Source organism: Scophthalmus maximus, chromosome 18 (genome assembly GCF_022379125.1).
Source record: "Scophthalmus maximus strain ysfricsl-2021 chromosome 18, ASM2237912v1, whole genome shotgun sequence".
NCBI lineage: Eukaryota > Metazoa > Chordata > Actinopteri > Pleuronectiformes > Scophthalmidae > Scophthalmus > Scophthalmus maximus.
Window position 1 is genome coordinate 10,485,876 of NC_061532.1, and position 14,891 is coordinate 10,500,766.

A 14,891-nucleotide genomic window follows, 5' to 3' on the forward strand; every position below is an offset into this window, starting at 1 on the left:
TTCTGCCTTAAAATGCACCACCCCTCGACCTCGTACAGCTGCCCAAAATATATGCAAATGGTTCAAGAGGTCCAGGCTGAAATGGTGCAAAAGGGTTCAAAAAGCTGAGTGGACATTAACATCTTCGACATATTGCACAATATTACGCCACCATAAAGCTGTAGGGCTCACAAAAGAGTCAAAACTGAAGAGGCAGAGGTCAGGATGTCTTGACTTTTAGTCTCCAGTATTGGCGGGAAACAAAAAAAAAATGCTGGATCCTTCATTTCCCACAAGGCATTCTCGCAATACATTTCCAAAGCGGCTTCCACATGACCTCCCTGATCACTTTCTGCCAAGGTAACCCTGAGCCACGGAAGACACTATTCAGCTGTTATTGCAGGTAGTCCACATAACAACTCCATGTAATGTCACCGGAGCGTCCGTTTGAATAAGCAATGGTTTGACCTTGTTGAACTATTTCATCACTTGTATTTTGAAGGTTTGAAAGAGAAGCACTTTCTAACTTTTTTTTTTTTAATTCTGAGAAATACATCAGTAAAAGTATAGTGATAAAATGCAAGGGCTGAAGAAGAGATGGGATTTTGGAAAAGCTCACTGCTCAGTTGTTAGCAACTGGCACATGGCCTCCTGAAATGTTGCTCAGTTCGCAATAGGCTATGGAAAATTGCCTTTTGTACAATATTATCATCCAGCTATGAGAAATTAAAAGAACAGACAAGGACAACACCCCATCCAATTCTGCTGGGATTTTCCCCAACAACAAAGAGCTTATAAAACTTTTTTTTTTCCTCAGGGGGAGGATATGGATGCAGTTCCTTCTCAGTCAGATGCTAATTTGGGCTTACGCTGATTAAGCTGTCCGTCGCTCCGCCAGGAAACCTCGGTGTATGTGTGATCCACTGTGGGCCTGGGCGCATGTGAGTGGAATCTCTAAAGCTCGCGGAGACACTGGCGGTGGTGCCGGTGATTCACAGGAAGGAAGGACATGAAAGAGCCGCGGGGAGCCGGCGACAAAGTAGGATTACAGATGGGAGAGGAATCCTCAACAATTAACAAGGGGGCGACTGCGAAACGAGCTCGGCGACTCCGTCATCGGCTCGGTCCTCAGGTGCGCCGGGAGAAAGCAGCTAATTGAATGGAGAAACTGCAAATAGATCCGAGTAATGAGACATGATGAGGCAGTGTTTTTGACTCCTGTCAGCACTTCGGCTCGTTTTCTTCACATTAATGAGAGCAAAACATTTCACAAACTGACTCCGCAGTATCTTGTTAAAGGACGCCGCAGACTGGCCGTGATTGCCGCTTTCAAATCCAGCCGTGAACAATGACAATTTATTCCCCATGTGATACCAAAAAATACAAGATATAAATAGAAGGGGAATTAAAATCTCCCCAAACCCTTTTTAATACATATTGACACCCCAAAATACATTGCAATGTGATAGCATATGCCACCCGTTGGCAGGCTGGCCTCTCCTGGTGACTAATAATCTCCATATCAAGTTTCAACACCCTGCGGGTCCGAGGCGGTGAACTCTCACTTAGCTGACAAGAACAGCTTTTGACCCTCAACCCTGAACCGGCAGCCAGACAGATCATGTCCGAAGGGAGAAGGTGGCCTGACAATTGATCCCTCGCCCCACGCTGTGTGGGCTGTCCCAACATACACATTGTGTTTCCCTTACTTTCTTTTTTACGAGTCAGTGCTCTATAGTTTCTACTTGTAATTACATTGAGTTTGGTTCATCTAACGGCCACTTTTTACAGCTACCTCTCAAACTTTCACGTCTTTGTGCCAAACTGAGCTCAGATCAATACACAATGTGAAGAATATGGTGGACATAAGGTACATTATGCATACATGGATGGTGTGAGACCAAGCATCTATTGTGCTAGTTACATGTCATGCGATCATAGATCTTGCATCCATCGACAGTGGACAGGCGCCTTCGGATTGCTCACGCTCAAACGTTCACTTTGTTACTCACTTTACCCACATGGCGACTTTGACCGGGCACCGCCAGCGTCTCTCCAGTGTCGATGTTCCGCCACAGATATGAGCGAAAATAATCAATCGAACCGCACTGAGGTAAATAAACCTGAGCCAGTACGACTGCGGCTGATCAATAAACCAGCCTTCAGGTGTGCCTCAGAATGAGTGTGGTGAGGAACCCATGGTGGGTTGGGGGGGGGGGAGAGAGAGGAGGCAACAGCATGCACTGAATTGAACTTGTCACAAAAGTGAGAAATGCTCTTTTTTAAAGAACATAGGAAGGGAATGAGGCTTATTTTTTAGAGGAACAACTCTGAGGTGGACCAAGATGACAGGGGATTTAATTAAAAGCTTGTGGCATGTTTGTTTGCTTTTAAAGGTCAGTGAGTTTCATTCCATTCTTTTTTTCTTTTCTTTTTTTTTTTGCAAATGAGTAATTTGGCCAATTAGACTCCGACCCAATCCTGAGATAACCCATCTGTGGCGTCCAACGTCAAACACATATCACAACACAATCGGAGGCCAATCCGGTGCGTAAGACCAAAAGAGAGGATGAGATGATGTGACCCTCGCAGTCTGCTGCTGTACATGTTTTCGGCCGCCGGCAGTCCTCTAAGAGCTGCCGTCATGCCTGACTTTTTCCCCCTTTAAATGCCAGCCACTGCGTCTGTCTGCACCAAAAAAAAAAAAAACCCACCTCGCCGCTCAGAAGCGCTGACTGAACAGTCAAACACGGAGGAGGGAAAAGGCGCGCACAATGTGTCACTTTTTTTAAATTTTATTTTTTATTTTGTACAACTAATGTAGTCGCTACATATCATAGATTACGCGCCGATCCAGATGCGTGTACATCTTCAGCATCCATGCCCCAACCCCCCCCCCACACACACACACCGTCCCCCGTGCATCAATTCGTCTGGACCAAAACACGGGTTCTGTGGGACCAGAACACGCCGGGCGTCGCAGAGGACTCGATGACATCATGTCTGTGGGGTGAGCCGTGAAAACAGATGCGCGTCTGGCCTCTGGTTGCAGAGTTGGAGTGTATTTGACGAGTGGAGGGAGGGGGAGGGGGGCGAGGGTGAAACGAGGCGACGGTGAGCACCGTGATGTGAGCGGCGCGCGCACACACACACACGCACACACACAAGCGTCTACTACCGCTGCACAAGTGCAGTGGCGCACTGTGATGAAACAATTACAGCAGTGCAGCTACGGCAGTTTATACATATATATATATATATATACACATATGAACGTGTGTGTGTGTGTGTGTGAGAGAGAGAGAGAGAGAGACACGAGCGGGATGGCATCGCCGCGGTGCTGATTTCCACCCCGGTCATGTACACAACAGCGGGTTATACCAGGTGACAGGAGGTGATGGAGTTGTGAATGGGTCGAGTGAGGGGAGCACGCAGACGCGTGTGCTCCGAGGGGGTTTGGCTGTGTCTTCGACGGGATGAACTCGAAGTTCTGCCTTACCTCCACACTTGTCCCATCTGGAAGATGTGTAGGACGGTCTGCCAGACCCAGACAGACAGGCGACAGCACCTGTCCCTCTGCAGACACGCCGTGGCCCTGCGACTGCTCAGCCCCTCCACGGAGCCCAGCCCGCCCCCGGTGTAATCCTGCACGAACCACCTGAAGCTCAGGATCTGGACCAGGACCGAGGGCACCAGCACCAGGAACAGGGTCAGGCCCGACCACAGGAAGTCCTGCTTGTGGTAATAGTCGATGGCCAGCCACAGATCAGTCCCCACGTCCCAGAAGAAGACCAGCAGCGCCAGGACGATCCACAGGCAGTCCAGCCAGAGGCGCTCCTCCTGCGTCGGCCGCGCCGCATCTCCCCCCTTCCCCTTCCCCTTCCCCTTCCCCCGGAGGTAATGCAGACAGGCGCTCCGGCAGCCCCAGTAGCACGACGAGGTGTTGCAGCAGTGGCAGATGTGGAATGAGCTGCTGTTCTCCGTGTCGTCCTCTCCCGTCCCCACCACGTCGTCCAGGTTGTGCAGCTGGGCGAAACCGGTGACGACCCCGCGACCATCGGATTTCGCTGCCATCTTTCCCTCTGATGTTCCCACCTCCTCCGGCTTCCGGGGTTCGTGACGACACTTCCCTGACACCTGTTTTGCACCCCAAATGTTGGAGCCATCTAAATGCGGGGTGCCGGCGCGCGGCGGCCGCTCACCCTGTCCCCGGACGGCGCACCGGTGGCGCCACGGACGCAGCGCATCTTCCCCGGCTCTCCCTCCACTGCAGATGTGTCCTCACCTGACGAAACAATAGTCTGATCTACAGGTTCCCCGCACTTTGATTTGTAACCCGCGCATCCAACTGTGGTCGGCCAATTTTTCCTCCCTTTTTTTTGTTTTACCTGGGCATTAATCTCCCTCCCCGCCGCTCGGCCGTCTCCCCTCTCTGCAGCTCTCCTCCAGCTGCAAGCTGCGTACTTCGAGCAGACCGTTCCTCCACTGTCCCACGCCGACGTAAGTCACCCCCACCACCCCTACCGCTCCTCTCGCCCCCTCCTCTCCCTCTCTCTCTCACACACACACACACACACACACACACACACACTGTCTCTCCCTCTCAACGTGGTTGCCATCTAGTGTCTCGTTTGAAGCCCCCCAAAACGCACAGAAGAGGGCTGCATGGTGTAATGCAACATGCCTCCTCGCCGTGGGAAGTCACTGTTTTTTCAGTATCTGAATCGGTCACAATGTGGGGTCACTTTTTTGAAGGAGGGAATGGGAACAAAAAAACAAAATCTCTCCTAAAAAGCACAGAGTTTTATTTTCTGTGCCCACAACACAGTTTAGTCACCCTGCTGTACGTTTTGAGTATTTTTCCCTGTTTCCATGTTTTTCCCTAATTGTGAAATTCAAAAAAAAAAAATCTTCTTAGCAATTGTTATCTACCTGCATCAGCAAACAGTGACGAGTCTGTGTTGCAGGTTCACAATCATTAAAGGGGTTGAGCTATAGTCAACTTGTGCACACCACACCCTCCGGGAAGGCACATAATTGATCCATAGGTGAATCTATAGCTCTCTGGAATGGTTGCTAAGAGACATGTGGGGCTATCTCTTCCTGTCTGCGGCACTTTTCTTTTTTCCTCATGCATGCAGCAGTCAAGGGGTTCAAAAGCGCTTGCTGAAATGTGACGCTTTCCTCCCCTGGGGGAGGCGAAGAGCTGGGGAGTGAGTCCGCTGCAGGTTGGACAACACTGTGATTAGACGGTGCCCACCGAGCTGCCACGCAGGGTCACACATCCCGTGTGAGATGGATTGGATCATGTCCGCACGCCGCTCTGCTCTGTCTGGATGGTGGAGTTTGATGGGAGCTGTCCAGTGCTGAAATAGTGCTGAACCTGCTACTGCTGTCTCTCTCTCACACACACACACACACACACACACACACACACACACTCACTTGTCTCTCTATATTTGTAAGGACACTCATTGACCCCCTTACCCTATACCCCTTAACCATCCCTGCTAAATTCTTAACCCTTACCCAAACCCCAAAATGATGGTTGTGAACCAAAATGGACACTCATAACTATATAAAGACAAATACATACATGCCAGTCACTCATCAGTGGTGAAAAATAACCAAGTACATATGGTCAACTAATGAAGAGCAGTTTTGAGGTACTTTATTGTTCTAACCTATTCCCAGTTTATGCTACTTTATTGCAAGTCAGATGCAAATTCTGTACTTTTGCCATATAATTTATCTGACTGCTGTAGTTATTACTTTGATTAAGTTTTGGATAAAAAAAAAAGATATATTTGAAAAAAAATCATTCTGATTTGTTGTGGCAAATGGATTATGTTCATAGAGTCCATTTACAAGATTGTATAGTCTTATAGAACACTCAACACGCTTTACAAGACAAGTCACATTCACCCATTCACACACATACACGCAGCGCTGCTATTTCTTCTTTGACCTTCTCTGTCATGTTCATACACTGCCGGATGAAGCGTCAGAGGCAATTCAGGGTTTCGTATTTTTTGGCTGTTGTTATCATTGAATTTATCACGGATATATTATCTACAGGATTGCCTACAAAAATGTGTTATGACTCTATGCAACTGCAAATTTTGGATGGTGAGCAGCGAGGGTCGTCTTTTGTTTTTCGAAATGCAGGAAAAGTTATAGTGATGCTGGATGAAAGAGAATGAGGCCATAGTCATTCCTCCAGGCTGCATAACTGCGGGAAAGATTTATTTAAATGTGATCGAATGCACACAAGAGAGTATGGTTATGTGCAAGGGACTGGGACATCATAAAACCGGTTTCACTAGTAGCCTTGATTTTCCTCTTCTTCCTCAGGGCTGCTCGGCCTCCGCTTTGCCTCTTGAGCAGCACGGTGGATGCACACTCAGCTCTGTTGTTCACGGGACATGGCAGGCAGTTTAGTGCAGACAAGGCCCGCAGCAGTAAAAACAATCAAATCAGATGACATCAATTGAGAATATGAAGCACTTTTTAGAAAAATTAATTTGTCACATGCTGCATTACAGGGCCAAATAGAAACAAACAAAAGAGAGAAGCAAATCACAGGCCCTAATATGATTGTGTGCTGGAAAGAGAAAGTGGATACAGATTAAAGCAGACCTAAAAAGAAGACAAGAAAAACTCAAAGGTCGCCAGAGGAAGCGATGGAGGCTGGTTGGGGGGGAGGTGACCGGTGTAGCTTTCAAACAAGCTGTAATTCCAAAATGACATAAATCTTACACTTGGTGACGGAAATGTTCAGTTTGTATATATTCCACTTCCATGCTGGTGGATTTCACAGAAGGGGGAAAAAAGGGGGGGGGGGGGGGGGGGGGGGGGGGGGAATCGACTTGTGTTGCTAATGTGACCCAAATTTGATCCCATATCACTCAAGGTTTGAGATTTGCTGAATACCTAAATGGGAGTGACATCTCAAAGAGGAGGGGAGCTGCGTGTGCTAAATACATCAGGTTATTGCTCATGTCGAAGCTCATCAGGGTGCCGCCCAGATTTCTAGTTGTGTATCTATCCTGGAAGCAAAATAGGCAATTTTGACCACATGAGGAGTAGTAAGTGAGTATAATGCCAGTAACTAGAAACCAATTGGCTTTAGACAAGCTCCCACCATCTACCGTAATAATAATAATAATAATACATTTTATTTATATAGCGCTTTTCATGGTACTCAAAGACACTTTACAGTAAGACCAGCACATACATCACATTAAAAACAGATAAGCAATAAAACCAACACATAAAACAAGCATATTAAAAGCAATTACAAAAACAATAAAACCAGTAACTATCAGGTGAGAAATGTAAGACTACTGAATGTGGAAAGCTAATCTGAAGAGGTGTGTTCGGATTAGTGTTTTGAATGTGTCCAGGTCAGTACAGTCACGGATGTGTATGGGTAGGGTGTTCCGGAGGGAGGGGGCTGCAATGGTGAAATGGTCACCCCGGGTGTGGTGCTTGGTCCTGAGTGGTGGGGAGAGAAGGTTTGCGTCAGAGGAGCGGAGGTTACGGGGGGGATTGTGTGGGTGGAGCAGGTCTGTGAGGTAGGAAGGAGCCTGGTTATGGAGGGCTTTGTGGGTGAGGAGGAGGACTTTAAACTGGATGCGTTGGGAAACAGGGAGCCAGTGAAGGTTCCGAAGGACGGGAGTGATGTGATCACGGGAACGGGTGTGGGTGAGGAGACGGGCAGCAGAGTTCTGGATGTATTGGAGTTTATTTAAGGCTTTTGCAGGTGAACCATAAAGAATGCTGTTGCAGTAGTCAATTCAGTACAGTTGTAAAAAACAACGATTAATAATTTACAAATGACAACAAACATTTAGCAATGTATTAAGACTGTGCAGCAAACGTGCTCACTAGTTAGTCACTAATTTCATCCCAGTTCTTCTATTTGAATGTGCACATCTAAGGCAACAGACAACCTGCTTTGGTTTCTGTGACTATGTTTCATCAAATCTGATGATGAAATGTATTTATTTTTTTTTATGTTTCATGTTTCAACATCTTGAAACATGAAAATTTGATGACAGCAAGCTAACAAGACAAGCTTATTGCTCGTGGATTACAGGGTTCACAGGAGTACACATGTCGAATGTGCTACACCTGCTTAATAATGCAAAGAGAGTAACTGGTGATGAATCCTTCAGGAGCATTTGCACTATTTTTCACAGTTTTTTCCCTTTCTGGCGTGAGGTGTTTCTGCTGTAGTCAATGTGAATGTCTCAGGACAAACCTGGCTGGCCAAGCAATACTTTGAATTTATAGGGACAAAATTAAACAAACTATTATGGCAACCGTTTATTTGATCAGATTGATAAGACACAGAAAAGTTCCCCCAACATTTAGAGGCAGTAAGGCTACAGACGGAGTGAAATCAAAAGGTTTCTCACATAGTTAAACTGCAAATTTGGCTGTTTGACTCTGCACCCACGTTAAAGTCGTAATTATCTGTAATGACAAACTTCTCTGATTCACTGGTCGTACCCAAAATGACAAAAGGACATATCACAAATTCAAAGAAACCACATCCGTGCAGAACAGAAGATCATAGGCAGAGAATGAATCATGGATGAGACGTTGTATTTATTGGGAATAGAGTGACATTTTTGTGAGTAATGGTGTAGGCGTGGGTACAAACTGTAACGAATTTTTCTGGATGATGTACCAAAATATTCTGAACTCGTCAAAATATGTTAAAGTCTGATCTAGGATGTGACACAAGGGACCACTGAGCATACGGAACCTCGAGACTGATTTTTAAACTTAGAATCACAGATTAACCAGTTGTCAAATGCTCTTTTCAAGGAAAATGTAGGTTTGTGTTGAACAAGTTTAATAATATTTTCCCCAAAATTCCTCCAAGACAGAGAGCTGAGATTTTCCTATTTGTTTTTTTTATCTTAAAAAGTTAACATTATACTGCTGAAACTTTTATAGCAGAAACGGGAAGAAAAATCATCTTCACCAGCACCAACACATTTGTCTCAGCATCCTGTTAAATAAAACATGGGAGTTAGGTATAACTTTATCATTTCCTGCGTCGTGGCTGTGAAGTGAATATTTGCTTTCAAAGCTCTTTTTTTTTAATCTCTTCATTTCCTTAGGAAGAAAAAAAAACACAGCAAAGCATATTTTTCTCAGAAGAAGGGCAGTTATTTGGTTTGTAAAGCAACACTGGGTTTCAAATTCAATTGAGCTCTGGCGTCGACAGCCCCTCGCCGTGATGTCGGCTGGAGGGGCCCAGAGCAGACCATCTATTGTAAAGTCCGGACAGGCTGCAAGTGAAGCAAAAACTGTGCTGATTTGCAATACATCTCACACACTCACAGACACACAGACACACAGACACACACACACACACACACACACACACACACACAGTCTTGACTTTGATGAGTCTAATACAAACAGGCAGTTTAGCCACCAAGCCATCTTCTTCTTCTTCTTCTTCTTCTTCTTCTTCTTCTTCCTCCTCATTTCACTCCTTTAGCAAGTCTCCCATTTAAGGTGGGTCAGTGTTCCATCAGGTAGTTCAAGATCTCAGCAGACAGGCCTACTCCCATTCCCCACAGCAAGAAAACTGCACCCAACTGTAACTTACCAGCTGCTGTAAAGGAAGCTGGCTCTTTTGTGATCCTTAAATCTCAATTATCTTAACACCTTTATGTGCTTTATATTTCCCTTGATTATTCAGTTAATCTGCATAAAGACACAAGTGGGGTTTAGGCTTAGTTTAGCTTAGTCTCAGTCTTAATAGTTATGAAAAGTCTGTAATTTTGTCTAATCCTCTCTGTTATGTTATGTAGTATAATAATGACTCCCACACATTCCTTTAAATGGCCGACACAATCATTTATTCCTCATGATCATGCAGAATGAACCCTCCAGGCATTAAATCAAGGTGATATTGAATCACATGCAGGCAAGTCTCTCAAAAGTGTTCCAATGTCACCACCTAGTGTCTTTTTTAATATATTATACGTCAAGTTATAAAGTCACAGAGCAGGTGATCTACGGATGGATATGATGGAACAAAACAGCTTCATATCTCGAGCAGACGCCTGTGCCATTTGACGTCTTCTGTAGGTTTTCGTTTCAGAAAATAAATAAATAAATATATTTGTTTTTAACGAGATAAGCCATTGATATTTCAACTCACATTACCCCCACGTCTTGTGCTCTGCCCCGCTGGGTCAACTGTCGACGTCATGAACATTAAATTAATCAAATACGGCGTAAGACTATTTTTTCTGTATTTGCTAGGAACATTCTCCGGGGCAAGAAAACTTCCCGTCAGTTGTTTCCAGTCGGCGTGTTTTTGTGAACGTACCATTCTCGCTCAGTAGCATAATAAAGGAAGAGATCGCCAGGTAAATGCACAACAGATCGTTTTAGCATGAGCTGAAAAACGTACATGATTGTGCTCCGCATTTTCCTTGCGCATTATGTTAAACTTGTTAAACTTGTCATGACTGTCATGAAAATGACGGAACACTTTCTCCGGGGCTAATGTTCCCTTTTCTATCACGAGTCGCTCGCTAGCTAGCTAACGTTAGCCACTTCATTTCTTGAGTCAAGCTCACTGAGGCTAGCTGACAGACTTTCATGGTGTGCGGGGTTGTTTTTTTTTTTGTTTAATAAAAAATGACATTGACTTGAACTTTATATTTGTTGGAAAGCAGCATGACAGGGCGTGGGTTAGTCTTGTCTTAGCGCTAGCAACCTCAGCTAACCAGTAGCATTGTCCAAATGTGTTGGTTTAAACCCTGCGTCCCTGCTGTCTTTCCTTTAGGTCATGGAGTTTGCAGAGCTGATAAAAACACCCAGGGTAGACGGGGTCGTCCTCCACCGGCCTTTCCTGCCCACCGTGGAGGGGACTCTGTGTTTGACCGGCCATCACCTGATTCTCTCCTCCAGACAGGACAACACGGAGGAGCTGTGGCTGCTGCACTCAAACATCGACTCCATAGAAAAGAGGTGATGAGCTTCCTGTTTACGGTTGCAGGGATTTTTTTTTTTACATATTTCTCTTTCAACCAGACACTGGCTGTCAAAATGAGAAAATAGTCAATGGGAAGAATAGAATGGAGTAAAGGTACAGTGTTTTTTGTTTTGATGTGGTTACACCTTTATTTTCAGCGCAACTGAATGTCATTGCATGCACCATATCTGAGCATTGCTCTGCTGCACAGTGGTTTTATTTAATATAGTAAAAAGTGAAGACAGGATGTGAAACTGTTGTGACAGGAAGCTTGAATCTGACTCTGGGGTTTCACTGCATCGATTCCCACAGCTTGACGTTTGATACTGTGTGGTGACGAGCTTGTAAACAGCACTGAGCATTAATTGTTGGCTGTTCAATTCTAGCCAATTAGTCATTTCACACAAATGTTCTATCCTGTGTATAGACAACTGTTTACACTACTGGATGAGCCCAGTAATAAATTCTGTATTGACACAAAATTATAACTTTTTTTGTGCGCACCAACTGAAAATACAATATGGAGAGAATTTACAAACTCCACACAGAGAAGCCACGGGCAGTTCCAAAGGGTGCCACAAAAAATTTGAGACAACATTGAGCCTCTGTGTCTCTCCTGTGACATTCGCATCCTTGCTGCTGTGTTTATTCTTTACAGCAAATCTCAAACTTGGCTTTTACAGATTCGTGGGGTCTCTCGGAAGCATCATTGTCAAATGCAAAGACCTGAGGGTGATCCAGTTGGACATCCCTGGTATGGAGGAGTGTCTCAACATTTCCAGCTCTGTTGAGGTAAAAAAACAAAAGGCAGTACACTGTTCACTGTTTAATACCAGAAAGAGTCTCAGATTGTATATGTGATTAACCAATGCATATTCTTAACTTTATGCATCTCTAGGCTTTGTCCACTCTTGATTCGGTCTCCCTGATGTACCCTTTCTTCTACCGGCCCATGTTTGAGGTGATAGAAGATGGCTGGAATTCTTTCCTTCCAGAGGAGGTCTTTAAAGATTTGGAATCCATGGTATGTTCATGCATTACAACAGACGTTTTCACACTGATATCATCCCAGTCCTCTTGTTTTACTTGCTCAATAGCCGTCTGTTAACCTGCCACAAATCCCTTTCGTCAGACCGATGAGTGGAGGCTGAGTGAAGTCAACAAGGACTTCAGCGTGTGTCCGTCATATCCTCCTCTAGTGGCGGTGCCCAAAGATGTTGACGACGACACGCTGAGAAAAGTGGCTTCTTTCCGTCACAGTGGCCGGTTTCCAGTACTTAGCTATTACCATAAAAAGAATGGCATGGTAAGCACAAGGAAATACAGTTTATGTAATTCTGACCTTCTCCGTTCTCGAAATATTCTTTGAGGATTTCAGTCGAGTGATGGCTGCCTGTACAGTTAAATCACTTCTACTCTCAGGTGATGATGCGAGCGGGGCAGCCTCTGACTGGAACCAATGGGCGACGGTGTAAGGAGGATGAAAAGCTGATCAACGCCACCCTGCGACCCGGCAAACGTGGCTACATTATTGACACGCGCACCATCAACGTTGCCCAGCAGGCCAAAGCTCGGGGTGGAGGATTTGAGTCGGAGGCTAACTACCCCCAGTGGAGGAGGATCCACAAGACCATTGAAAGGTGGGTCACCAGTGGCTCCATGAACTAGAAACTAATCTCGGCTCTGAGTTGTTTAGAGCACAGTGTTTTCTAATATCTTTTCTCTTATTTTTTCTTTATTTTAATTTTTCTGGCATGGGTATTGTTAACACATTTTGGATACAATTGGATTCCGATACTATGTGTAAAATAACTGTTAGACAATTTGTCATGTATTCATTTGACTGACACATCTGCCATTTCCAGGGCTAATGTCCTGCAGGAGGGCCTGATAAAGCTGGTGGAGGCATGTAATGACCAGTCGCACAACATGGACCGCTGGTTAAGCAAGCTGGAGGCGTCTAACTGGCAGACTCATGTCAAGGAGATCCTCACCACTGCTTGTCTTGCTGCCCAGTGTATTGACAGGTCAGAAAAACTAACTTTGGTTTGCTTCTCATGAATCCTGGTAGCAGTACTTTTCCTCTGCTCCTCCACATACTGAAGTGAAGAAAATCACAGGACTCAGCACCCAGTTTCTGTGAATCTGTGTATTTTTCTCAGGGAGGGGGCATCGGTGCTTGTTCATGGTACAGAAGGGACAGACTCCACCCTGCAGGTGACGTCCTTGGCTCAGATCATCCTCGATCCGGCCTGCAGGACCATCAGAGGCTTCCAGGGCCTGGTGGAGCGAGAGTGGCTCCAGGTGAGCTTCTCTGAGTACTGCCCAAATCAGGCAGGTTAGGCAGTCTATTTCAGAAGCTCAGACAGCAACAAGAAAAAGAAAAAAAAAATCTTAGGAAGGGCTGTAGAAAGCTAATCCAATTGTTTTATTCATCCCGGATGAAATTATTGGCCTGTCTTTGCCTACCTGTCCGTCATCCTATTCTTTTGACAGGTTTGTAGATCTCAAATATATGATTGTGTTGAATGGTCCAAATTTCCAACTGTCAAAAGAGGTTTTGACCAGTTCACATTTTTTAAGGATGTAAGTGTTTAAAGAGTGTATTCAATAAAGACACAACAGATTAAGAATTGTAATTTCGTTTTTATTTAGGCCAATTTTAACAATTTTTACGAACGTAGGTATAGTTTTCCTAAAGATAGGCCTGGTAAACAGTCCAATTTGCATTTTAATGGTCCTTGCATTTCTTTCCCATAACCCCTCTCACCTCACCCGACCCACCTGGCCAGGCGGGTCACCCGTTCCAGCAGCGCTGTGCCCAGTCGGCCTTCTCCAATAACAAGTCCCGCCAAGAGGCGCCCGTCTTCCTGCTTTTCCTGGATTGTGTATGGCAGATCCTTCGGCAGTTTCCCTGCTCCTTTGAATTCAGCGAGAGCTTCCTGGTGCTGCTCTTCGAACACACCTACGCCTCTCAGTTTGGTACCTTCCTGGGCAACGGTGCGGCTGGGAGGTAAGTCTGACGTTTGCTCAGTTTGCTCTGTCAGCTAACAACATGTGTTTTACAACCATAGACTTTTGATTTTGTTGAAGGGTGGGACAACATTTTCTCATACTTAATTTTTCATTATTTATGCTACATGTTATTATTGGTCAATCTAACACCAATACTCGCACTTTTCCATAGAGCCAAACTGTCCCTGCCTGAGAAGACTGTGTCCCTTTGGTCGTGGGTGAATCGGCCCCAGGAGCTGGAGCGTCTGACCAACCCGCTCTACGAGGCCAACAGCCTTGTGATCTGGCCCTCCGTGGCCCCTCAGAGCCTGCTGCTGTGGGAAGGTAAGATCCAAAAGACATGCAGACCTACGAGTGAAAATACCTTTCATTCGCAAACACCTCAAACACATGTTTAAGCTCGCAGCAACAATGAGACGAACCTAATTAGAATTAAAAACAGGTTTGAGTGGAACTTTAGTTTTAATGGCTGGAACAGAGAACAAAAGAAGGTCAGGGTTGCTATGAAGGTTTTGCTCAAAGTCACAAAATCACAGGCCACACAGTTGCACCCTCTGTTACCTTGGAAACTGTTTACACTTTAGAGAATTTTATATATCATTATAACTTATGTAGGAAATTCCTGCCACAGTTGACTGGCAGACAGGCACTAGTAAGAAATCCTGAAACCCTAAAAATCTGTGATTACATTTTTGCTCAGACTGACATTCTGAACTCTCGCCAGAAGGGGGCACCAGTGCCGTTCCACCGACAAACTTGGTAACGCTGTGTGAGATGTCATAATATGTTATGAGTCCTACTTTGGGGAAAATGTGCCATGAATACAACATGCATGCAAATTTGACCAGTATTCACGTTTACATTTGGCTCTACATGTTCAAAG

At 45.3% G+C, this 14,891-nt stretch overlaps 2 protein-coding genes across 5 annotated transcripts in view; one reads left to right on the plus strand and one right to left on the minus strand.

Annotated features, from left to right (window-relative positions):
• The window catches only part of xkr6b (XK, Kell blood group complex subunit-related family, member 6b), a 40,961-nt gene extending 36,497 nt beyond the window's left edge, over positions 1 to 4,464 (minus strand). Inside the window, exon 1 of the mRNA XM_035616832.2 lies at positions 3,479 to 4,464. Coding sequence (XP_035472725.1) covers positions 3,479 to 4,053 — 575 coding nt within the window. The 5' untranslated portion in view covers positions 4,054 to 4,464. The remainder of the gene's footprint in view (positions 1 to 3,478) is intronic.
• Positions 1 to 14,891, plus strand: part of mtmr9 (myotubularin related protein 9) — a 59,625-nt gene that overhangs the window by 40,430 nt on the left and 4,304 nt on the right. For 2 of the 4 annotated variants that reach the window (XM_035616827.2, XM_035616831.2), the window contains exons 2-10: positions 10,805 to 10,989; positions 11,677 to 11,785; positions 11,892 to 12,017; positions 12,126 to 12,299; positions 12,416 to 12,633; positions 12,859 to 13,020; positions 13,156 to 13,297; positions 13,786 to 14,006; positions 14,181 to 14,332. In XM_035616827.2, coding sequence (XP_035472720.2) covers positions 10,805 to 10,989; positions 11,677 to 11,785; positions 11,892 to 12,017; positions 12,126 to 12,299; positions 12,416 to 12,633; positions 12,859 to 13,020; positions 13,156 to 13,297; positions 13,786 to 14,006; positions 14,181 to 14,332 — 1,489 coding nt within the window. Of the gene's footprint in view, positions 1 to 4,458; positions 4,480 to 10,237; positions 10,383 to 10,804; positions 10,990 to 11,676; positions 11,786 to 11,891; positions 12,018 to 12,125; positions 12,300 to 12,415; positions 12,634 to 12,858; positions 13,021 to 13,155; positions 13,298 to 13,785; positions 14,007 to 14,180; positions 14,333 to 14,891 lie in introns of those variants that run through there. The other 2 variants (XM_035616829.2, XM_035616828.2) reach the window with 2 other exon arrangements.